The sequence below is a fragment of the Mirounga leonina genome, unplaced genomic scaffold, assembly GCF_011800145.1.
Source record: "Mirounga leonina isolate KUSES-001 unplaced genomic scaffold, KU_Mleo_1.0 Mir_170, whole genome shotgun sequence".
Classification (NCBI taxonomy): Eukaryota; Metazoa; Chordata; class Mammalia; order Carnivora; family Phocidae; genus Mirounga; species Mirounga leonina.
The window spans coordinates 10,607,627-10,632,906 of NW_023270433.1; the positions used below are offsets into that span (position 1 = coordinate 10,607,627).

At 58.3% G+C, this 25,280-nt stretch overlaps 1 protein-coding gene and 1 pseudogene across 1 annotated transcript in view; one reads left to right on the forward strand and one right to left on the reverse strand.

Annotated features, from left to right (window-relative positions):
* Window positions 1-25,280, reverse strand: part of NEK6 (NIMA related kinase 6) — an 84,585-nt gene that overhangs the window by 12,305 nt on the left and 47,000 nt on the right. The window contains exons 3-8 of the mRNA XM_035015833.1: window positions 22,176-22,316; window positions 20,981-21,043; window positions 16,056-16,166; window positions 11,812-11,920; window positions 11,380-11,487; window positions 519-613 (exon numbers count right to left, since the gene is read on the reverse strand). Coding sequence (XP_034871724.1) covers window positions 519-613; window positions 11,380-11,487; window positions 11,812-11,920; window positions 16,056-16,166; window positions 20,981-21,043; window positions 22,176-22,316 — 627 coding nt within the window. The remainder of the gene's footprint in view (window positions 1-518; window positions 614-11,379; window positions 11,488-11,811; window positions 11,921-16,055; window positions 16,167-20,980; window positions 21,044-22,175; window positions 22,317-25,280) is intronic.
* Window positions 1,401-1,900, forward strand: LOC118017698 (annotated as a pseudogene).

The following is a 25,280-nucleotide window of genomic DNA, read 5'->3' on the forward strand; positions in this document are numbered from 1 at the left end:
TGGTCTTTAGTGAGGCCCGTTTTGCTGAGCCTGGAAGAGCATGGACACCCTCTGTGAGGAGCATGACAGAAGCACGGGCCAGAACTGACCCCTTCTATCCCCAGGCCCTGCGTGAGGCCTCATGCACGGGTGAATGACAGTGGACGAGAGCACCCTGGTTACCAGGGAAACTGGGGCAGCCAGACCCCCTGTCTGTGCCCCCTCCGTCACGCAGGCAGACTGGACCCTGTTTCTCATCCGTCTCCCTTTGCAGATCAGAGCTGCCCAAGAGTGACGCGGTGCCCAGTCTGCCACCGGCCACACCTCTAACAAGCTCCTCCAGCCCGATGTTGTTAATCAGGCAGATGTTGGGCCGAGCGGGGTGAGGCCAGGACCCAGATGGAGCTGGTGCCCCAGGTGGCTGGACGTCATCCATCCCTGCGGTCCCACCTGGAGCTGGTGGGGTGAGTCCCAACTGGGCTGGGACCCTGCCAAGCACACCCCACTGAAAGCCGCTGAGCTGCGAGCCAGACACTCACCTCATACAGCAGACAGCCCAGAGACCAGATGTCAGACTTGAAGTTGTAGCCGTTCTCGTGGATCCTCTCCGGTGACATGTAGTAAGGCGTCCCCACTGAAACACAGGACGGGGGTGGGTGGGTGCTTATGCTGTGTGCAGAGAAGGATGTGAGGGGGAAGGGAAGGCGTGGGCGTTGGGGAGATCAGGCCTCGGGCTCCCTCTCCTCCTCTCCCCGGCTCAGTCAGATGAGAGGGCTAGGCCAGACTGGAGCTCCCATACTGGGGAGGGCACTAAAAGCCCCTGGGGACAGGGCCGGCCCCAGACCTGAGACTTGGTCTGGGGGCTGGGCAGCTGGGGATACATGTTTCTGCCAAGTGTCCAGGGGAGTGGGATGCAGTGGCCAGGCTCTGGGAAGCAAATGATCAACTGTCCTTTCAGGTGGGTGCTTGAATCCTAGAAGAGCCCAGATAAGGCTCTCAACAGTGGGAAAAAACCAACCCCTGTTAACGCTGACCGAAGCTCATCACATGTGTTAGCTCATCTGTGTTCCTAACAGTCCCCCGGCGAGGCACACCCCCTTTACAGATAGGGAAACGGAGGCTCAGGAAAGCGGCAGGACTGAGGTTCAAAACCAGATCTCTGGGCTCTAGAGAGTGAGCTCTTAGCTACCACCGACCGGCATGTCCGGACTTGGGGTTGGCCAAGATTTCTTACATCAAACCAAGGACAGAAAAGATAGTAACCATAAACGAAAAGACTGATAAATTGGGGCTTCATTAAAATTAGGAACTTCAGTTCCCCAAAAGACCCGTTCAGAGAATCGAGAGGCAAGCCACAGGTGGGGAGAAAATAGTCTCCATACATACGCCCAACAATGGCCCCAAACGCAGGATAGATTTTAAAACTTCTGTAAATCATTAAGTAAAAGACAGCTTTTCCGTCTGGGCTGCCGACATGCCATCCAGACTGAGGAAGACCCGGAAACTTCGGGGCCACGTGAGCCACGGCCACGGCCGCATCGGCAAGCCCCGGAAGCACCCAGGAGGCCGGGGTAGTGCTGGTGGCATGCATCACCACAGGAAACTTCGACAAATGTCACCCAGGTTACTTTGGAAAAGTTGGTATGAGACATTACCACTTAAAGAGAAACCAGAGCTTCTGCCCAACTGTCAACCTTGATAAACTGTGGACCTTGGTCAGTGAGCAGACACAGGTAAATGCCGCCAAAAACAAGGCTGGAGCTGCTCCTATCCTTGATGTGGTGCGATCGGGCTACTACAAAGTTTTGGGAAAGGGAAAACTCCCAAAACAGCCTGTCATCGTGAAGGCCAAATTCTTCAGTAGAGGAACAGAGGAGAAGATTAAGGGTGTCGGGGGCGCCTGCGTTCTAGTAGCTTGAAGACACGTTTGGGGGGGTTCATTAAATGCTCACAAGTGCTTTTCTCAAAAACAAAACAAAACAAAAACCCAACCCCTCCCAAATTTGCAGAAGACTTAAAAGGGCACTTCACAAAAGAGGAAGATCCAAGCAGCCAGGAAGCACATGAAACGATCTTCTTCTCATCAGTCATCAGGGCAAATTAAAAGCACACTGAGATATGACCACCCACCCACCTGAATGGTTAAAGTTAAAAAGACTGCTATCAACCAACTCAGGGACGTGTGGAGAAACTGGAACCCTCATGCGTTGCTGATGGGGACAAAAAATGGAACCCCCACCCTGGAAAACCATGCACCACAGCATCTACTACAGCCAAAAAACACTGCTGACACCATAACCTGGCAGGTCTGCTCCCAGGGAGATGCCTGAAAAAACCGAGCGCTTCTGTCCATCAAGAGACGTGATCAAGAATGTGCAAAAGGCTTTACTCATAATAGCCAAAAACTGGAAACAGTAGAAGTGGCCTATTCACACGATGGAATACTATGCAGCAACAAACAAGAACAAACCTCGGGTACACGCACGCCACCAAATGGATCCATCTCACAGGCATGATGCTCAGTGAAAGCCGGGCACACACTATCTGATCCCATTTTTATCAAGAACAGGACATGTATGTATGTCCCATCTCAGTTAAAAAGCGGAGGGGGCACACTTTTGATGATCTGGAACGGTACAGAGAGGAGAGGATTTCCTGAGAGGAGGTGAGCTCCCCGTCACCAGAGGCATGCGCATTGCAGCAGAGGGGCTGCTTTGGCAGGGCTGAGAAGGGACCCAGAGTCTGGATTTGTAAACAGATCTGTGGTCTGAGACTCTGAGCTCAGTCTATTTGGAGGATGACTGTTCTGGATACTTTTAGATCAGACTTTGAAGGCTGTTACACAGACAGCATTTTCACCGGCCTGCAGAGACCATGCGAATGTGATGGTGGTTGCTGCTGGTCCAGCCAAAGTCAGGAGCCGGAGTTCAGCTCGGCGGAGGCTGAGCCCGAGATGCGGTTTATGACCTAGGAAGGAGGGAGGTCCTGCACCACGAAACGCATGTGCCCCTGGGGGAGAACAGGCCTTTCAGTGAGCTGGAAAACAACAGGCACCCCAAAGCAGGGGCCCAGGCTTCAGAAGTTCGTGGGCCAAAGACGTCTTGGGGCAACTTTAGTTCTGCCAAGTCAGGGTGTTTTAAAAGTACAAAACCCCAACTACCATTTAATGGTGTCACTATTCTTTTAAAAAGAGAAGACAGTTGAACACCAGCGTAAGTGGAAAAACTCATAATCTCAAACTCAAGGACAGTCCTTTGCATTGAAAAGTTTAGCTGTTTGAAAGCTTTATTACCTTCCTGTGCGTCTCGTCTCGTTAGAGATGGGTGGGAAGTGGTTTCGGCCAACCTGTAGAGGCTGTGAATGGAGGTGGGAAGGCCTGCTCTGGGCTTGACCTCCCTGGGGCAGGACCTTGTTTACCAAAGGGTCCCAGTGCCCTGCCTAGGACCAGGGCACAGGGGGCACCTTCTAAGCACCTACTATGTCGATGAATCTGTACGCATCTTATCACTGTTAACATCATTTTCTTGCAGCCTAGCGCACCGTCCACTTAATGTGCTACCCCCAGAGGGACTCCCTGATTGTTGCTCTATGTGGACACCAACCGCCCTTTGATGGCAATAATCCCCAACAAGGACAGCAGCCATCACTTAAATACATGTTGGAAGGATGTGTCATCCTATCAGCAGGCTGTTATCCAGCGGAAAGAGTTGTCAGTCAACATATGAATCCATGTGGGATTCTGTAAACAAATTGCACCTTCAAGGAGCAACCCCTTGAATATTCTGGTCATGAGGCAGCAAAATAAACGGGCAAGTACGAAATGGATGACTTGTTACATGAAACCACAGGATGGAATCCAAACAGCTCTCAGCAGCTCTTGACCACACCGTACATGACTCTGGTACCCAGGATGCTGCGAATGGAGGTCAGAGGTCCCACCCTCAGCGAGGGACAGCAATGTCTGCCGCTGGCCACCCTGCACCCCTACCCCCCGGCCCAGCCCCTTGGGACTGGGAGCACAGGCTGGCCCTGACGCCTCTCGCCACCCTCAGTCTTGTCCTCTGCTCATCTGAGACCCACCTGGGCCTCTGGAGGAGGAACTCGGGGACAGATGACCTGTGGAGTGGCCAGGCCCACCAGAAGATGGTGAGTGCCTGGCCGCTGCTGGAGTCCCTCACACGGCTACCCCAGCCCAACCCCACCTGCTCTTCAGTTCACCTCTGTGTCTTTGCACCTGCTGATCCCCTTGCCTCCAAGGGGGCTCCTTTGTGGTCTAGTTCAGCTGCCCCCCCCGCCCCCCTCCCCCCGGCCAGGAAAAGCCAGCTGCTCAGTGAGGCCTGGACATTTGGTTTATCCCTTCTCTTCTGTTACCACTTTGTCCCTCTGCTGGGGCTCCAGATCCCTCCTCAGGCCTATGTGTGGTGAAAGCCTTGGGGAACGCGGGGAAAGAAGGGTCAAGGAACACCACCACCCCTTCTCCTCCATGCTCCCCCCAAACATCAACGCCTCCATGGCTCTTTCTGCTTTTACCCCTGTTTCCACAGTGCAAGGGAAAGGCAAACACCCAAAGGTGCTGTGGACCTTCTCCTAAGATGCCAGGGCTGCAGGTACCATCCATCCATCCCTCTATCCAACTGTCCGTCCGTCCAGCCAGCCAGCCATCCACCCACCCACCCATCATCACCCATCGTCTGCTTGTCTCTCCATCCATCAGTCTGTCCATCCATCCACCTGTCCATCCGTTTATCCGTCCTTCTGCATCCAATGTTGACTGAGCCTTGATGTTGTGCTGGGCCCTCCCAGGAGTGGGCCCATCAGGAAGGAGTGGGTTGTCAGTCCCTGGAAGTGTCCAGAAGGACACAGAGAAAGACTAGACTGACCTGGAGCTGCAGCTGAATCACTTGGATGAGCCTGTTGAAAATCTGGACCCTGGCCCCCCCAGACCTGTGGGCTCAGCATCTCCAGGGCTGGCACTCGGACACCGCCTCTCTCGCGAGCTCCCCGAAGAGGCTGACGCATGTCACAGTCTGTGGAGCTGGGCAAAGCCTCCCCCAACCCCCGCACCCGACAGCTTTAGAGCTCAGACACCTGTGGCACAAAGGAATGTACGCAGCGTTAACTGAGGGAAACCTGGCCTGTCCACGCCAGGCACTGGGTCTTCGTGTCCCCACCCCTAGGCAGGTTCTCCAGGTCCCTGGACCCCGTCTGCGAGCCTTAGAGTTGGGGTGCTCAGCATTCTGCCACCTACCCCTGGGAATCCATCTGTAAAACCTGCTTTCCAGCCCGACAACAGATACTCAAACATTATGAAGCATAATGCACAACTTGCATGAGCTGTCAAGATAAAATGAGACACTTCAAAGAAATTCCAAGCTTGCAGCGGGCCCTGGAGGATGTATCCCCAAGCCCCAGGGGAGCAGCGATTCTGGGGAAGAGTGGGAGAAGCTGACAAGAGGAGGGGCCCCCTGAAGGCCTCACCCGGCTCAGGCCCTAGTCCTGCCCCAGGGGCCCCGGGGCGCTGCCCGGCCAAGCTGCAGCACAGACTCCGGAGACGCTCCGGCGGGCCGAGCCCCTTCTCGCGGCCTCCCCACTGGATCCTTGGCCCGCCAGCTCCCAGGCCGGCCCCCACCCTCACTCCCCGCAGCGGGGGACGGAGCTGGCATATGAAACAGAAGCCTAACAATCCCTGACCTTCCCGGCACCGTCTTTGCCTAGAACTCCCCGACTGGGTGGATATTAGAGGAGGACGTGGGACCTCAAAGCGGAGGCTGATTAAAGGGGCCGCATCCCGGAGACGCACCACTCCTGTCAAAACAAACTTTGCTGCGTCTGGAGATGCTCACCGTGTTTGAAACGTGTTCATTAGATGTGGAAAAGGCAGAGATTTCACAGGAAGGGGAGGCTGGCGTCTGTGGGCTGCACTTCTTGCCCACATGGCGGTTTTGAAAATGGCTGGAGAAACGTGGGGTCCCCGCCCGACACCCCGCACCCCAGGTGTGCCTGGGGGCTGGGACCCGGTGTGCAATCTGAGCAGCACAGGTGGGGCGCGCAGACTTCCACCAGTCAGCAGGAGAGCACTGAAATTCTCTCCCAGCCTCAGTTTCCCCGCTGGTGCAACAGAGGGCTTGCGCTGGAGGGTCCCCAGAGTCCTCCCCTTCACCCTTTGGAGCCTTGGTTTCCCTCCCTGGAAAACGGGGACAGTGCAACTGACCTCACATGTGCAGGGGGAAGGGCTCTGGGAAGTCCCGCAGAGCCCCAGGGGGAGAGGTGGCAAAGGGAGCAGGGGAACAACGCAGGAGGGAGCCAAAACCAGATTCTGGAACCTGAGCGGCTTCCTCGGGGCTGGGCCTGGGGATCTGCACTTTTGTCTGTGATCTGTCCTATGAAACTCCCCACCCCCAACGTCCATCCAGGCCCCCCATCCTGAGGGGGCTCCCCTCCTCTCCGCCCCAGCTGCTGCCCCACCCCACTGGCTTGGACCACCAACTGGCCTAACCTCCCTGTCCTGCCCTTCCCCCCACCCTTCCTCTGCTCCCCAAGCCAGACTGGCTGCTCATCCCCCGAGGAGAAGGCCGGACCCTCAGCTGGGCATGCGAGGCCTCCCCAGACTGGCCCTGCTCCCCTGCCAACACTGCGCGCGCGCGCGCACACACACACACATACACACACACACACACACCCTACAGGTCCTCCTCAAACCACCAGCCACCCCCGTGCAGGGCTACACACAGCCCTCAGGGGAATCCCCGCCCTCGAGAAAACACTGCACTGTGCTCGGCGTGGGCTTAATTTCAGATTGTTACATCTGTACGAGTATCTGGCTACGTCCAGTTCCCACGCCGAGGGTCTCCAGCGGAGGTGCACATCGGGTCACACAACGCTCCAGCTTTGTGCAGCACCCCGTTATGCACGTATCAGTGTCTCTCCCAAGAAGGCCCGGGGGTGGGGGGTCTTGGATGGGAAGGTGCATGGCCATGCCCCTCACCGCCTCGTGGCTCTGGCTGGAGCGTCCTGCAGGGCCTCGCACGGCAAAGGTGCTCATCTCGCAGCACCTGGGGCTTCCTCCTCTGTTAAGTGACTGGGGTGATCCCCACCCCCAGGGAGGCTGCAGCTCTAGTCGCCAGAGTACCTGCGACGTGATTCTTAGAACTGTGCTAGGCTGGCACTGAAAACTCTAAATGGATTCTCCCCCCAGACTGTAAGTTCCAAAAAGCAGGGGCCTTCCTGGGGAGCGGCCTGGGGCCTGGCACGAGTCCTGCTAAGTGGATGAGTGGACACACAGGTGAGCTGTGGTTTGTTTCCTAGCCAGGGTCCATTCTTCCTGTGCTGGCCCCTGGAGACCCTCTCCTTCCCTCTCTGGCGTCAGCTCACCTAGGAACAGTTTGTGCCCTAAAAATGCCATGAGTGTGGCAGACAAGCCAGGTGCCCCTTGCCAGCCAGGTGCGACCACCCAGGACCTCCACCAGGTCAGCGTTCAGAACCTGGATCTACCTGCTAAAGCAGGTTTCCTGGGCCAAAGATTCCCCAGCGTCCTGGGCCTCTGGGATGGGCAGGCGTAGGCCCAGGGAACACATCTGCATGGCGCTCTGTGCCCCCACTGATGGATCCCCTGGGGCGCTTGGCGGTGAGGACCGTGTGCCCACTCAGCAAATGTTCCCCAGGGCCTACCCAGTGCCGAGCATGGGCACACTCCCAGGAGGCTCCATCCTTCCCTGCTGCCCAGGACAAGCCCCCAAGTCCCAGGCGGCCCCTGCTGGGAGGGTAGATGGGCTCCCCGTCCCCCCTGAATGGCTGGGCCCCCAGTGAGCTCATCAGGACTCAAGCCCACCTCCCAGCATGCTGTGACTGTGCCCGGAGGGGAGTGGACACCCCAGGGGGGCTCTCGTCCCTGCCAGCCAGGTGACCACGGGGATGTGGAATCTCTCCCTCTGAGCCTCAGCGTCCTCATCTGTCAAATGGAGATCAGAAACCTTGTTGGAGGGGCACCTGGGTGGTTCAGCCGTTAAGAGTCTGCCTTTGGCTCAGGTCATTATCCCAGGGTCCTGGGATTGAGCCCCACATCGGGCTCCCTGCTCGGTGGGAAGCCTACTTCTCCCTCTCCCACTCCCCCTGCTTGTGTTCCCTCTCTTGCTGTGTCTTTCTCTGTCAAATAAATAAATAAAATCTTAAAAAAAAAAGAAAAGAAAAGAAACCTTGTTGGGATGACTTTTTAAAAAGCAAAATGTTTTCCCAACATCCTTTAAGCCTTGTCTTCTTTGCCAAGTCACCTCTTTGGTGAGATCAGTGACCACAGAAAACCGAAGTCAAGGGCAGCCCTGGGAGGGGCAAACGCAGCCCCAGGCCCCCAGCGGTTCCCGGGCTCGGCAGGGCACAGTTTAGAGATGGGGAGCCCGGCACCTCGCGTGTACACAGTGGGCCCTCGGGAGACAGTTCTGCCCACCCCTTTACCAGGCCACCCTGGGACTGACTGTCCCTGTCCCCCGGCCAGTCTGGGGGCCTCCTGGAAGCAGGGAAGGCTGCATAATCTCATCCCTAGCGCCCAGCCCAGGGCCGGGGCGGTTGGCTCAGGAAGGGAGAAGGAAGGAAGCTATGCCCCGTGGTCAGGCCAGGGGCTGACAGCCTGGGGAAGCCAGCGTGCTCTGACCACTGTACCCGACGGGGCTGCCCCCGATCGGACCTGTTCCCCAGCCCCTGAGAGGCGGGGTGAGGCCCGGCACTGCCCACCCGAGCCCAGCCTGCGGCCGCCCTGCCTCTGCTCCCGAACAAGCAGGGCCTGCTCTCCCGGCCCTACCATTTGTCTTGCAGCTGCTGCCATTGCTTGGAGCGAGACGCTTGCTTGTAGCTTGTGAGCTGTGTATGGGCAAATCTTTCATTTTTCTTTCATTACGCCGGCGTGTACTGTCACTTAATTTTTATGTATGCAATCCTTCCTGACAAATATGATCTGCTGCCTGGTAATTCGTCTGACGCTCATTCTGTTCCGAGCTCTAATTACGGCTCCTATTCCTGACACCGAGGCAGCCGCTCTGCCACCGCTGGGTACCGCACCTGTCAGCCCGGCCATGGCATGACTAATGCCCTTTCATGCCAGCCGCGTGTTAGCAAATACAGAGGCAGGGAGGTGGCTGGGGGAGGGAGAGGCAGGAGGGGATGGGATTTGCATAAACCTTGCGGGGGGCGGGGGGTCAGCGGCCTTGGCCACAGGAGAGGAGGTGGTTGCCGGGGCAACGTGGCTGTCCCCACAGCATCCCCACATAGTAGGTGCGCAGATGCGGTGGATGCATAATTCATGGCCACGCACAGGGGCAAAGGAGCCCTGAGCCCGAGTCCTTACGGAGTCACAATACAATGGCAATTAGTTCAGTCTCCTGCCCGACCAAATGTGTGCAGGAGACTGCAGACCCTCACAGTGGAGAGGGGGCCTTTCCTCCTGCGTCTGGGGGACTCGGGTCCTGGGTTTCAGCTCTGCCCTGTGCCTGTGGTGGAGCCCGGCCCGCGGGCCTGAGAGCCGGTCCTGGGCGCAGGGCATCGCTGTGTCAGCTCGGGGCGTCTCCTGGACACGGGCACAAGGCCCCCCAGGAGGGCTCCTTCCATCCATCACTCAGCCCGGCCGCTGCTCGGAGGCCTCGGGAAGAGCCCGGCCTAGCGAGCAGCCTTTTCCCAAGTTCCAATTCCTTCTCATTAATATAATAAGTGCACCAGTCCAAGTCGATCAACTCACGCTGTCGGACGAGCCCGTATTTCTGCCCGTTCCTGATGCTGTGATCCTAACCGGCTCTGACGAGCGCCGCAGCCTCCTTGGTGGAGGGGCCTGACTGACAGGGGACGGAGCCAGTGGCTTGAACTCTTCTCTTTGACAGTTGCCCTTGAATTTCTGACCTTTTGAAGCCCTTAAACCAGAGCGGTACACAGTCCCAAACTCACTGAAACACTTTGATTTTCCTAAGGAAGGGTCTGAGGGGACCGGGGAAGCCAAGGCTTCCTCGCGGCACGGCCGGCTGGGGGCTGAGAGGGAGAGCCAGCCCCACCCTCCAAGGCCCAGCCGCCGTCTTCTGGAGAAGTCTGGGCTCCGGAGGAGAGGCCCGGGCTCGAGTCCTGGCTCTGCCACTACGTAACTCACGTGTATCACTCGAGCTCCCTGGGTTCCAGATTCCTCGTTCGCACAAAGGATCCAACGGACCCTCGCGGCTACTGGAGGTGTGAGTACAGTGTCGTCAGCTCGGGGGAGGGTGGGTCCTGCGCGTCCTTTCAAACCCCGCCCCCCACACTCTCGCACATGCACTCAGGCACACGCATGCACACTCGCTCACTCCAGCAAGCGGCTCGGAGCCGTCGATTCCCAGTTAGCGCATTTCTCCTGATTGCGTGCTTCACCCCGAGAGCCTCCAAGCCCTCGGGACCTGTACGAACAGTGACAGATTCCACCAGGAAAGTGTGTCTTCCAGAAAGCACCTCCGCTGTCACCAGAAGCGGCTGTTGGTACTTACGGCATGCTGCAGGTACTCGGGGAGAGCACGGGGGACCCGTGGGCTGGGGCCGCGGAGGGTGGAGTGCTTTCCGAGCGAGGCGGTCAGAGAGCCGGGAACGGGCCGGTGGGGGAAGCAGGACGCCCCTGTCATATCTGAGTCCTTCCCACCCGGCCCTGGTTAAATGCGATATGCCCTGCTGTCACGCACGGGGGACCCTACTTCCACGTTCCCCTGGGGGCTCTGCTGGTTTCTGTATTCTAATCAAATGCAAACTCCTCATTCTCCACCATTCTATGAGTCACACCCAGTCACGTACCCGGTGTATGGATTCTGAACTGGGCATCGCTTCAGGTAACCCGAAACCCACACCTGCCCAAGTGTGTTCCCAAGTCCAGCCCTCAGGGGCTCCTGAACGGTGCCAGCCCGCCAAGCTCGGGCACTTAGGCCCCCCCACCCGCAGCACCTCTGTGTGCCCCTGCGTGCCCTGCCCTCTGTCCCCTCCTACTGGGTGAGAACCTCGTCCCTGCAGCTTCAAAACTGCCTGTTTAAAAGCCAAAAACTTGAAATAGCTCCAATGTCCCCCACCAGGAGAAGCGGACCGAGTCCCATGCGTGGGAACATGACACGGCAACGAGAAAGACAGACAGCCGCCTTGTACGACAACAGAGCTGCACAAAATGGGCTCCGCCATCCTTTCTGGAAGGGGCGTGGAGCAGTGTGAGGATGAGCGGAGCCCCATCCAAGGCTTCTCAGGGCCTCAGTTTACCCCCTCTGGGTCACTATCGTGAAGAGGTAAATAAAGTCCGGGACTCAGGAAGGCATTTTCCTGCATTAACGAACCAAAGGCTCTGTGCGGAGAATGTCCGCATCTCCCCACGCGGTCACCCAGGACCTCCAGCAGCTGCTGGGACGTCTTGACAGGACTCCTTACCTAGGGAGTGGGCGGCGGTGGTCTCGGAGCTGAAGAAGCGTCCCAGGCCAAGGTCACCAAGCTTCACGACACCCGTGGCCGTGATGAACACGTTGGCGGGCTTGATGTCTGCCGAGGAAGGAGAAGGCAGTTGGCGTGGGGCTAGGAGGTCGGGGGGGTGGGGCGGGACAGGCAGCACTGAGCACCGTGCCGGTCCTCAGGGTATCCGAGAGTGGGCACGTGTGTGAGGCCCTGACCTGGACTCACTGACGCCCCTCAGGACGGGCAAGATGCACGACAGCCACCTGGCTGGGTAACACGATGTGGTATGACGTCCTCGTGGATGTCCCCAGAGCCAGAGAGAGGGGAGGCAACGTGGCATCCCGGGCCCCAGGGGCGCCTGGCCTCCCGCTGGCTCCGGGCCCCGCAGCCCGGGGGGGGCCCGGCACGTACCTCGGTGCATCACTCGGCGTGAGTGCATGTGCTCCACGGCGCTGCACAGCTGGGCAAAGTACTTCCACACTGTCCTCTCGGGGATGAGCCGCTTCTGCTTCTTAAAGTACTGGCGGGGGGAAGACACACAGGCCTGGGTGACGGGCTGCAGGGCAGGGCCCCTGTCCTGTCCCCAGTGGTAGCCAGCCCCCGGCACAGGGTGGGTGGGTGGGCTGCTGAACCAACAGTAAGTTTAGGACAAAGGGGGCCGTCTCCCCATCTGTGCTTCAGCCCAAACTGCCCTCCACGGACCCCCGTCTGCCCCCGGCCCCGCGCTGACCTCCCGGAGGCTGGGGCAGGCCGGGCCCTGACTGCGTGTCCTGGATGGCTCTGCGGACTACACCCTGAAGGCTGCTCGCGATCACACTTGTTCGGGCATTTTCTGGACACACGCCCGTCTCTTCCCACGGCTGTGCCCCGAGCCCTAGTCTGGCCCACACCGTGGGCACCCCATGCCCGGGGGTGAAGTCGAAGCCGCCCCGTCCCTGGGAACCAGCAAATCTCAGGGCATGCGATCGTTCACCAAGGCAGCAGGGACCTCGAGGAAATGGCTTGACATTCTTCACTGGACCCCCAGTTTCAACAGGCCATTAATTGACTTCATTGCCCCAAAAAACATATTTGATGCTCCAGAAAACCAAACCAAACCCCCAAAACCACCCAAGCTACACTGAGTGCGCTGTAAGTAACCAAAGGCCCTGGAAGGAGCGAACCAAGAACAGATCATCGTCCACGTCCCTTCCGGGGAGTCTCCTGTGTGCCGGGCCCGAGGCCGGGAACCTGAGGACCAGGTTGTTGTCCAGAGGCTTTTGCCTCAGAACAACCATCGTTTCCAAAGCAGCCAGAGGCGAAGCTGTGGGCCCACTGGTCCGGGCAGCCACTCTGTGCACGGAAGACCGGGGCTGACCCAGGACGCACGCCTGGCCTGGGGAAGGGAGTGTGGAGTGGAACATAGGACCTGGGGTAACGTGCCGAGCGCCGGCCACGTGCAGCCACCTTGCTGGGCCCTTAGCAGGGTGACGGCACCCATCTTACAGATGAGGAAACCAAGGGCCACTCAGGAGCCGGTAAGGGGCAGTCACAGCCGGAACAACCCCGGGCCTTGCGCCTACAAAGGCCAAGCTCTTAACCCTAATTAACTTCGAATGACACCAGTAACCACCAGATGAGCGACTGAGCTTAGAGAGGTTCGGGAACTTGCCCAAGGTCACCCCGCCGGAGCGCCAGAGCTGGGACCGGATCCGGGCACCTCTGACAATGGGACAGTCCTAGCTGGAAGCCCGTGGCCTGGCAGGAAAGCCCCATGAGGCTCTCCCGAGGCTCCATTCTGGGAGAGGGACCTCACGGATGAGCGAGGCTACAGCCCAGACCGCTAGCACGGGACCCCCCTCCCCGCTCCCCCCCGCCACCCCAGGCCTCCGTGGTGGGCTGGGCTGCAGTGTTATTTACGCTGTGATGTTGGTTAATCCTCATTACTGCTTTTAAGCTCAGCTGTGAATGGTGATTTTCTAAATGTCACGTCCTGTAAGCGCCATGTGACATTTAGCGGGAAGGCGCGGAGTCTCTGGTGGGTTTTGGGGTGGCGACAACTCTCAGCTTCACTGTCCATCATAAATGACGCTGGCACCGTGGCGGTGGTGGTACTGGTTGGCCTGAGGCGGCAGGCCCCTGGGACGCAGGGTCTACTGCTCAGCAGCCTCCAGGCTAGCCCAGTGGGGTGACCATGGTGCAGAGGCAGCCGGGGCCCTAGCAAGGCCCCCATATCCCCCTCAAGCCCAGAGGCAGCTGGAGAGTTAGGAAGGCCAGGGAAGCTGAGCTCCTACCAAGCCCCAGGCATTGGGTAAGTATATTACAGATGGGGAAACTGAGGCATAGGGACCGGCCCAAGGGAGGAGGGTCGAGCAGGGGTGTGACTGCAGACCAAGGGTCTCTCTTCTGCCCTGCCTTGCCTCTCCCGCTTGCTGGGGGCAGCACCCAGCCAGGCCCTGCAGGTGAAGGGCCTGGAGCTGCAGCAGAGGGAAGAGGAGGAGGCAGGAAGGGGCAAGGGCCCCATGACCGTGGGAGCGGGGGCACCGTGCCAGGAGAACAGGGCTCCTGAGATGGGGCCAGGAAGCCAGGATCTGCCCCAGAAACCCCGTGGGTGAGCGACCGACTTGAGCCCTGGGGTGGTGTGGGCCCCGAGGAGGCCAGGGAAGTGCACAGAGGGGGCACCGCACCCCAGGCCAGGCACAAGGTGCTGGCCACTCATGTGGTCTCCCTCCTCTCTTTTCCCTGGAAGGAGCCTGCACCCAGCCCCGCGGCTCCCACAGTCCCCAGTGCATCCCCAGGACAGAGATGGAAGCAGAGCTTTGTGGACAAGGGGTTTGATTTGCCCAGTTTCCCCTACACCCCACTGTTTAACCCCAGTCCCCACTCTGTGGACTGAGAGGCTGCAAGGAGTCTGGGGTCTGCAGGGCCTTTAGGGGGCAGCACCCTCGCCATGGGCCACACTCCAGGGCCCTTCCTCTGTCTCCTCTCCACCTCCTGTGCACTGCCTCCGTCCCCAGCCCCCATCCCTCCTCTACAGAGCATCTAGCCTTTCTTCTAGAACACAGTGCTGACCATGCCTACTCCCCACCGTGAGTCCTAGGAAGCTCCTTGCCGACGTTAGGGCAAGGTCTCAAATCCTGGGGCTGGATGGTGAGGCCCTGGGTGACCTGACTACCTCGCCTCTCCCCTCAACCCTTGCCTCCACCTTGACCAGGGCTTTGTGGACCCTGGACTGTTCATCCCACTGGGCTCTTGCACAAGCTGTTCTGCCCCTAGACTGCTGCTCTCTCCTTGTAGGGCTCAGCTCAGGTGTCACCTCCTCCAGGGAGCCTTCCCGGGCTCTCACAGGCCCTGAGCTTGGCTCGCTCACACTGGCTTGTGACTGTCCATTTATGGGTCTGCCCTCCTGTTAGAAGGCGAGCTCCCTGAGGGCAGCACCCACGCTGAGGTCTCAGCACGGGGGCTGGCGCACAGAGCGTGTGGGATGCGTGCATGTTCGGCAGTAGAACAACAGGAAGGAGAATGGCGGTGGGGGTTGGGGGAGGAGGAGGAACTGAGACATGATAGAGCACATCTGTTCCCACCAGGGATCTGTGTGGAGATTAACATCCCTGCAAACACATTAATATGTCAACGAAAATATAAAAGCAGGTGATAACAGCTCAAGTAATGCCGCTTCCCAACGACGCCCCAATTCCTAGGAGCCAAATTTCAGAAGAGCAAGCGCGGAGCAATTGCTCAATCCCCAGCGCCTGGTGGAAAAGACAGAGAATCCATGTCTGGCCCTGTTTGCAAGTGTTGCTGGGAGCAAGGTGGGGGCTCCAGCGTAGCTGGCCTCGCTCAGAAGCAGACAGACTGGGCTGGGGGAGGGAGGCAGTGGGGGCCCACAAAGGCCAGCATGCGGACTGGTCAAGCCAGCAGGGGAGCAGGGTCTTGGGCTTAGGGGTCCACACAGAGGCTGTGCAGCCTCAGGCTGGTGAATAAACCTCTCTGAGCTTTGCTATCTGAGGACAGCGTGCACTTAGTGAATGATATGTGTGCTCAACATGGTTGTGGCTCAGAGGAGGTGCTCCATCAGTGGAGCTTGATGGTTCCTGAGTCCAGACTCACAGTGGGGGCCTGGTCCTGGGCCCCAGGAGGAGGGGCACTGGGGGCTGAGCAGTACAGGGGAGTCACTCAGCCTCTCAGAGACGTCCGGTCTTGGCCATTACATGGGAACGAAGGGATCCCTCAAGTGCTGGAGGGGCCCCAGGGAGATCTTTCGGGTTGCCGATGTCTGGAGGGTCCCAGGCCGGGAAACAGAGCTGGGCCACACAGACATGGCTCTGTCCCCCAGGTTACTGGGTATCCTTGGGTAAGTCTCCTAGCCTTTCTGGGCTCAGTTTTTCCTTTGGGAAGTTGGATGCACAACACATTTTCCCAGATTCTGTGAGCTGGGGTTCTGACCTAACACAGGGTTCTGTCCCTGTTCCTTCTGTGAGGCAGAAGTGACAGACTGTGGGCAGGCTGGGGCGCTGGGGACGCCAGAGGGGTGCTTTCTGTCCATGGCTGGACCTCTCTCAGAAAATGGGCATGGAACTCGAGGGGGCACTCGCCAGGCTGAGGGGCTGCCTGACCCTGGGCTCCCTGGATCCTCGCACCCCCCCAGACCTGGCCTGCCTGCCAGGCACACTCACCTTGATCATCTGCGAGAGATCCCCCGCATCGGCCAGCTCCAGTACAATGTTCAGCTCGTTGTCCTCAATAAACGAGTCCAAATACTTGATGATGTTGGGATGGTTCAGTTGCTGTCCAAAGGGAAAGACAGGGAGGCAGAACCAGTGAGGGACAGTTCAGCCCCGCGCCTGCGCCATGCTGGCTCCCAGCTGGCCCCTGTTAGCAGGGCTCATACTGCAGAGGGCTGTGTCACCTGGGAGTCAGGCAGGTCTGGGCCACACTGGGAAGGCCCTTCTGCATCTCTGAGTCTCAGTGTCCTCATCTGTACAATGGGCGTAATGTGCTGAAGGGCAGTAGTGAGGACTGGACGGGCCAAGACCGCTGAAATGTCTAACGTGTCTAACGTGTCCCCAGCGCCCCAGCCTGCCCTGAGCTGCGACTCCATGGGACAGGACCCTGCTCCTCCTCTCTCTCACCACCCGCGACCCTCCAGGGTAGGGCTGGGCCCCCACCGCTCTAGCGCTGTGCTCAGCAGGCCTGCAGCTGGTGCTCCCCAGTGTGTCCATCTCCCTTCTTCCTCCCCACCCTCAATTTGACACACCCTTGTGAAATCTGGAAAGACCCCAAGCATTCCTGGCACGAGAGCCGCCCTGAGCGCTCTGCTCCACGCCGGAGCCCGGACTCAAACGTTCTGCCAGAGCTTGGTCGGCCAAGTCCACAGGGGCGCCCGTCAGCCGACAAGCAGAGGCCACTCCAGTGCACACTTTCTAGAAGGCCTCTAAGTTGCTGTGAAGGGGACGTGTGTTTATGCTGTGCCAACCTATGCCCGTCTTTGGATTCTAAAATGAGGGGGGGAACCTTGGCAGAGATCACATGGCTATGCCATCCCCCATTTATTCTTTTCCCCAAGCCAGCTCTGGATGGCAGGCACCCCTCAATCAGACCCCCAGGAGCCACAGATGGCCTGTCACTGGCCATGTGTCTCCTTCAGCTCCACCCTACCTGCCCGAGTCCTCAGGCCCCTGCTCTCGGTGTGGGCTCACCGGCTTCCACCGCCAGCCCGCCCCTCCCCGCCGCCAGCCAGCACCAGCCCATCTCGAAGGGCTGTCCTGCGGGCTGCCCAGCAAACGTTGTAATTCTAGTTTCAGCTTCTACATTTAGGTCTATGATCCATTTCAAATACACCTTTATGTTCAGTGTGAGGTAGGGATCAAGGCTCACTTCCGTCCATTTGGACGTCCAGTGTTCCCAGCACCTGGAATTGAAAGTCTTTCTTTCATCCACTGAATTGTTTTGGTGCCTTTGTCAAAAAATCACCTAGCCCAGATTTTGTTTTGACGTCTCCCTGGAGCTAACACTGCCCATCAGACCAGCTGCCCTCAGCACACATCACGTTCCAGATGTATTTTTCATTTACAACAAGATATCGAAGCAAATGGAATGCCGGCACTTCATAAAGCTGAAGATGCTTTACAATCGTGAATGTACGTTATGAAGTATCAGCATTGTTGTTGTTATAAACACAAGTCCTCCCCCTCCTTTCACCCCACTCCCTGGACCTCACCTCATGACTTCCCCGGGAAACCTCACACCCCTCTCAGGGGGTGCTCCCAGAGACCGGCCAAGGTCACCAGCAGGCTGGGCATCACTGTTTTGCAGATGACTTGGAAAAACTGGAGGGGGTTTGGGTGGGAATTAAAGCTTCAGTCAAGGGGGCTGTTCCCGCCAGGTACAGGCTCCTGGGGAGAAGAAGGGGAGGCTTCTCTCCCTGCTCTTACGGCAATTCTGAGGAGGAGAGGTGAAGCAAAGGCTCCCTCGAATATCTGGCCAGGGTACAGAGGCACAGATGGGGGCCAAAAGGTCAGCTGGGGGAAATCCCCAAAGCCTGGCGAGGGAAGGGGTTGACTCTGGGACCGGGCTGGGCCCAGAACCTGGTCTAGTAACCACAGACTGCTGTCCACCCATAGTCCCCTTCTCAGCCTGTAGTCTGTTGGTGGACCCAGGTGTGTCTTTTTTTTTTTTTTTTTTTTTTTAAGATTTGTTTATTTGAGCAAGAGAGAGAGAGAGAGGGAGTGTGCACACGCACAAACAGGAGGGGCAGAGGGAGAGGGAGAGAGAATCTCAAGCATAGAGCCCCATGCAGGGTTCGATCTCCCAATCCTGAGATCACAACCTGAGCTGAGACCAAGAGTCAGGCGCTTAACCAACTGAGCCACCCAGGTGCCCCTCAGGTGTGTCTTAAAGTGGCCACACTTGGGCCAAAATGTAAGAGGTGCTCCAAAGATGCGGAGTGGTTGGGTCTGCGGCTTGCGAGTGGGGGAGGGGTGGCTGCTTGGCTTCATGTATCTGGGGTTCAGGGAAGCCACACCTCTAGATTCATCTCCGGTGCAGCTTCCCCTGGCAGCATCGGCCAGCCTCTCGCTCTCCTGTGTCCCCACGATCCACACCCATCCCTCTCTCCCACAATCCAGAGCTCCACAGAGTGGGGCTGTCCCCGCAGCTCCAGGCCAGGCCCGACGGTGGTGGTGGCTGCCGAGGGCTGGACGATGGCCGGAGGGAAGGAAGGCAGAGGTGACGGTAATGGGCTCAGGTTCCCTCTTCGAATCTCTGTCCCACCTGTGGCCCCTCTGGGACCTGCTACAGCAGTCTGTCCAGGATGTGTTTCCCCTGCTGCCTACATCCTTGAGTCCAGGGCTCAGGGGTGCTCCCGGCTGTGCTGACCATGCGAATACATGATCTCTGCCTGTCTTCCGATAGGGCCCACCTCCCTGCCCCACGTCTGGTGGCCTCTGCACTGGGAGGTTTTGGGGTTCGGGTCCTGGCGTGAATGGTGTGAAATGGTGTCGCCTCGTGACCCCTCCGAGAACTGTGTTTCCCTTTGTTTTGCCGGAAACACCTCGTGCCCGGGGAACATCCTGCTGACCTCCCGTGGGCAGGTTGGGGAGCTGGGGAAGGGCTGGCGTCGAGCGGCAGATGTTATAACCGTGATGACAAGGGCTGCCCGTGACGAGCACGTGACACACGCCAGATGCGACACTGAGCCCTTCCAACCCAACTTCTCACGAATTCCCCCGACAGCTGAGGTCAGCACTGACATCATCACCCCCTTTTACGGACGAGGAAATGGGAGGTCCCGAGCGGTCAATAGCTGGCCCACGCCACACAGCTAGAGAATGAGGAGTGTGCCCCCCTCTCAAGCCATGGTCAACGGCACGTGGCTACACGGCAGCCCGAGGAAGGGACAGAGCCCTCCGTCCCCCGCGGCAGGCCCAGGTCACACCAAGCCTGGCCCCCTTCACTGGAGCCCAGAGACCTGGAACAAGCTGGCTCAGAACGTGCGCACACATCATTCCTTCCCCACCGTGATGGGCACACGTGCGTTCTTGGCCACCAAAGGGGAGAGAGGGTGGGTGACTGGGACAGCCAGTCCCCAGGGCTGGGTAATTGGAGTCCTGAGATCACACCTGGGGCCCAAAGTTGACCATCACGTAAAATTTTAAAAATGGTATTTGAAGGGAATTTTTGGACCCATGATAGAGTTGAGGACACTTCCCGATAATCCTCCCTGTGAGCCCTTGTGGCCAGGGTCCCCTCCCAGCAAGTGCTCACGAGTCACATGGGGCCCCATGCCCCCTGCTCTCAGCCCCTTCAGGGGCTCCCCTGTTGTTCCCACGTTCAAGTCCCACCTCCTGAGTGTGGCGTCCAAGGCCTAACTGCACACCATCAGGACCCCTGCAGCAGGCTCCTGTCGGCCTTCCAGATTCTGGGACGGGACCCTGGCCTCTGTGGGGCTTCTCCGGCACTCCCTGGGCCCGGGTCGGCCGGCCCCACTCCCACAGCCCCCCAGACCGGGCTGCTGGCCTGCTCCTCACTGCCTCGGAGGGGACCGGGCCTGAGAGCCCAGGGCGGACCCCGCAGTGCAAACCGCTAATCTGGAATCCTGCGGTAGGGGTCCGTGTCCTCCCCACCAGCAGCCTCACTGTGCGGGAAGCTGCGGAGCCAGCCCTCCGTCTCACGGAGAGGGCGAACACCGAGTGAGCGCCTGCTGCGCGCTCTACTGGGCCAGGTACTATTTCATCTCTTCAGATACGATTTAATCTTCTCTAACTGCCCATATCCCGTGCGGCAGGTACTCTCACCACCAAGCAGATGGGCAAACGGAGGCTCCGGGAGGCTCAGTCACTTGCTTAAGGTCACACAGCTTGTAAATGAAGACATGAGGATTTGAACTCAGGCTGCTGGGCCTCCGAAACCTGTACCATTCCTCCTCCTCCATCACCTCTGAGACCCCAGGCAGAATCCCAAGCCTGGGGAACAGGGAGGGATCTCCAGGAGGGAGCAGCCCTAGGCTGGGGCTGAATCTAGTCCAGAAAGTTCTATTGTCTCTGACTGTGGGGAAACCCATGAGGAAGCTGGCAGGGAGGGGGAAGGAAAGACCATCCCCCACCCCAAGGTGCCCTGGTAGGTCTGTCCTTTGTACAAGCCCCTCCAGTGTGCCTCCTCTCTGGGGAGGCCTGGGAAGAGCCCAACAGGATGACAACCTGGGTCCCTTGGGCACCAGGAACCTGGGCCGCACACCTGGCTGTGCATCCTCTCCAGCGTCCCAGGCTGGCCTTGCTGAGTCACCCAGATGAGTGGAGCATCTCCTGGGTGGCAGCGACTTGGTGCCCTCAGGGGAAGGACTTTGGTGCCAGGCACTGCCGTCCATAAACACAACCAATGTGGGGCCAGGACAGGCAGCCTGGGGGTGCCACGAGGGCTGGGCAGACGTGAGGTGGGGTCCACGCCCATCCAACCATGAGAAAACAAATGAGCCACTACCCTCAAAAGGCTGTTGTTTCTGAATCTAACAGGCTACGGGCTGTGAAGGCCATGAGGTGGCCCGGTCTGGGGACCGGGCCACCTCAAGGAAGCGAGGGGCTCCTGCTCAGCCCAGGGCACTCACCTTCAGGAGGCCAATCTCTTTGACGCAGTCCTGCCTGGCTTTGGCGTCCATCATCTCAAATATCTTGGGCGAGAGGAAAAAGAGAAAGAGTGGTTAAAACCCAGCTCCCAGAGCCCCCACTGGGAGCCACAAGGACTGGAACTCCCAAAACCCATCATGGCACAAAAAGGCAGGACAAAGGGGCGCCTGGGTGGCTCAGTCGTTAAGCGTCTGCCTTCGGCTCGGGTCATGATCCCAGGGTCCTGGGATCGAGCCCCGCATCGGGCTCCCTGCTCTGCGGGAAGCCTGCTTCTCCCTCTCCCACTCCCCCTGCTTGTGTTCCCTCTCTCACTGTGTCTCTCTGTCAAATAAATAAATAAAATCTTAAAAAAAAAAAAAAAAAGGGCAGGACAAAGAGAGCCAGGCGAGGCCCTCCTCGGAAGACATATGGGCCTGTTCCCAGCGGAGGGGCCCGTCTCTCCTCCAGCGACCTGGACCCGCCTGTGCGGTTTGCAGACCAGCAAGGAAACCATCGTGCGGGTCCACTGCCTGGCTCCCCACCCGTGGCTGCGTCTGCGTCACCTTCTCTCTCCCTGGCCTCCTCAGCCCAGGCTGTTCATCTCATTCTTAAAGGACAAATGAGCAAACTGAGGTCTCGGGAAGCTCTGCGGGAGGATTTAAAGCTACTTCCTGAGGCAAAGCCCCGTTCAAATGGGCCCAGTGGCTCTCACTGAAACGCTTCCTGGCTGGACTCTGCGGCTGATGACTCACCTGCTTGAGCCCCTTCCTTCGTTTAGGAGGAACACGGAGGCCAGGAAAGGCTCTCAAGCCCAGAGGCGACCATCAAGTGCAGGGCCCAGGGTGAGTGGGTGCAGGTCTAAGTCTGAGCTCCCCCTCAGCTCGTTCGGTGGGCCCGGTGAGATAGATACACCTCTGCAGCTTTCCTGATCTGAAAAATGGGGTGACCACCCTCACCCACAGGACCGTTCTCAGGGCACGACCCAGTATACAGTGGTGTTCAGTGCATGCTCATTTTCCTTTTCCTTTATGGCTTGCATGAGCTTTTGTCATCAGGAGCCCACCTAATCCTTCCCACGGCCCAGAGAGCTGGGTCCTGACTGCAGAGGAAGGGGAGGAGGAGGAAGGGGCAGGAACTGGCCCAGGGCCACAATGTTTAGACACAGAAGGCTCTGACCCCACGGGGGCGCTGGCTCACCTGCACCTTCTTCAGAGCCACTGTCTTCCTGTCCAGCAGGCAGGTGGCCTTGTACACCTCGCTGAACTGTCCTCGGCCTATCTTCTTCTCAATCTGGAAGTCGGCCAGTGAGCAGCGAAAAGACAGGGTGTTTGGGTGCCTCTGGAGAAGGGGGACAGAGGACATCAGTGGCCAGCCAGGCTGCAGTGAGGGGCCAGGATGTGGGCAGCCAGGGCCCCTTCCAGAACCTGGCAACCCCAGCAGTGCTCCTCCAAGGTGAAGGAGGGACTGGGACTGCCAACCTCACCGTCAGAGACTCCACGCCACGACACCCCCACTCTGCAGATGGGAAACCGAGGCCACGGGTTTCCACCATCCCTCATTACCCGATCGTTCATTAGTCTGCTTGTTTCTATCTCCTACTCCCAGAAAGGCGGCTCCCCGGGGCCAGGGCCTTGCTGGTTCTGCTCACTTCTGAATCCCTTGTGCCCAGGTCGGAGCCAGCAAATAGAGCAGGGCAATTAAGGGGTGAAGGGAGTGACCCGTCAAGGTCACACAACAAGGGGGAGGCCCTGCTGGGTCTTCCCGGCCCCAACCCTCCCCCTGCAAGTTGTCATCAGATGTGGCAACTTCCCCTCCTGGGGCTCCCATCTCGAACTTGAGAAAACTGAGCATCCATCTGCAGCCTTACCATTCTGAGCCCCTGTTTGGATAAACAGCCCCCTTCACGGTGACATGAGGAATCCAGACACTTCACGCTGACTCTCCAGGGGCCAACGCTGAAACCCACCATGGAGAGTAGGGCCTGCCCCGGGATGGAGCTGCCCGGTGAGGTACCCCCTTACCGTCTCCACAACACACGTGCAACGTGCCCTGGGGAGAAGGAGAGGAAGGGGTGCCCACTCGGGCCCTGGAACGTGGGGGAGGAGGGGAGGAGGCCACGGCTCTGGTTTGCCCCGCGTCCGCCTGGCAAAGTGGGCCCTCCTCCTGTTACAGCCCCCACCCCCACTCCGAGGCAGGGGATCGCTGCCGCTGGGGACCCTCCGGGCTGGGTGCTAGTGCGAGGACAGGCTCTCGCGTGTAGTATGGGTACAGAAACATCTGCGGAGTTCATTGGGGGAAGTGGGGGTGGGACGAGAAACACTGAGGGCCCCACTGAAGCAGGAAGGACAAGTGTGAATTTCCCAATGTGAAAAGGCCTCTTCCAGACTTGGGCCGGAAACACGCACGGGGGTGAAAGATGAGGTCTTTTATTGGGCTGCGTTCTGGAACTCTCCTTCACCCGAATACCAACCTGTAGACAAAGAAGCCCTGGCAGGAGCCTGGGGAGCCCTGTGTGAGTGGCATCCTATTCAGGATGTCTGTTCTTAATCAACTTCCATGTTTTCCTTCTTTGTCTTTACTACACGAATGTGTTCAGTTTAAACCGTGAAATGGGCACGGATGAGGGAAAACACACGCCATCGTGGTAAGGTTCAGTAAAGTTAAAAACCCAGTAACTAAAGTCCTCACCCCACGACCGCCTACGAAGCCTTTAAGACCCCATGTGATCCGACCACCCAGGCTCCTCGCACCTCTGCGATCCTGCTGCTTTATTACTTCCTCCCGCTCACTTTGCTCCTTCCACACCGACCAACCTCTTTTGCTCTCACTGGGCCTTCTGCCTGGACCGTCCCTCGAAGCCTTGCCGTTTCTGTCCCTCCCACGCTTCCGGCTCGTCTTCCTTCTTCACTGCTACCTTCCAGCGTTCCAAATCCTGTATTTTACTTCGTTACCTGTCCGTCTCCCGACCACCGGCAGGTACGCCCGGCAATATGGTGCCTCGTATGCGGCAGGCACTCAATAAACATTTGTCGAGTGAGTAAATATTCACATCTATGGAGATGGTGTACTTTTTAAACACCCAGAATTGTGTGAACACATTACTCTGAGACTTGCTTTTCCCTCTCTCAGTAACTGATGGACATTGTCAATTGACAGGGATTTAAATAACCCCAGACTATACGCCACAGTAAGCTTGTTTCCAATCTGTTGTCGCTATAAATAATGTTGCAATAAGTATCCTTATATGTATTTCCTTACGCATATTTCCTGGGTCCCTGGCTGGTGATCTGGGGCAGTTACCCAAGCCACTCTGCCCCATTTTCCTGTCTGCAAGGCGGAGAGGTATAGAAGCATGCCTGTTTCATAGGGTCGCTGTAAGGATCACGTGAGATTGCTGAGCTTCCCCCCCCCACACACATACAGTAGGTGCTCAGTGGTCCTTATGACTGACAGGCAGGGTTTGGAGCAGGAGAGAGGGGCCCTGAGCAGCTAGTCCTCACTCCCACTCTCGGCCTTTCTGAACCTGAGCAGACCCAGCCCTGTGCCAAGGAAACCCCGCTGCCAGGAGTGAGTGATGGAAGTCTGAGCCTCACAGCCTGCTGCCTCCTTCCCTCGGCAAGGTAAGGGTTAGGCCAACCTTGACTCTGAAGTCTTGAGGCAGAATTACCCACCCTGGGGAGGGATTTGAAGCGGCTCCCTACTGGGGGCTTAGCAGGAGGGAGGGCTGGTGGAGAAGGAAGACCACATTCTCATCCACCGCACACCAGCGTCTGTCCAGTGAGTTCCTTAGTAACAGCAATTAACCTCCCTATATACTAAGCACCCATGTAAGAAGAGCGAGCATTTATTGAGCACTTACTGTGTGCCGGGCACCGTGCAGAACGCTCCCCATGACCCGGTGAGTAGGCATCACCATTATCCCCATATTTCAGGAAACTGAGGCTCGGAGGGGAGGCAGTGATCGGCTCCAAACCTCACAGTGAGTAATGGGAGGGATCTGAACCCGGGACTGGGGACTCTGGAGTTTCCACCCGCTGAGCTCTACCAGGTGGTCTCCCAACTCAGATTCTTCCTCTGCTTTTCCTTCAAGACCCCATGACTAGCCAGGTCTGTGCTTCCTGATTCAGCGGGCTTCTTTCTTCCAAGCACCTGAGACCCTGTCCCCCAAACATGGGCCTCTCCAAAAGCACGCCCGTCTTTGTCCCCTCCGTGTCCCCTGAGCGGAGGCTCTGACCTGCCCCGAGCAAGAGCTCGGGGCATGTTTGTCAAATGACACGAAGGAGAAGGAACGTGCTCCCGACG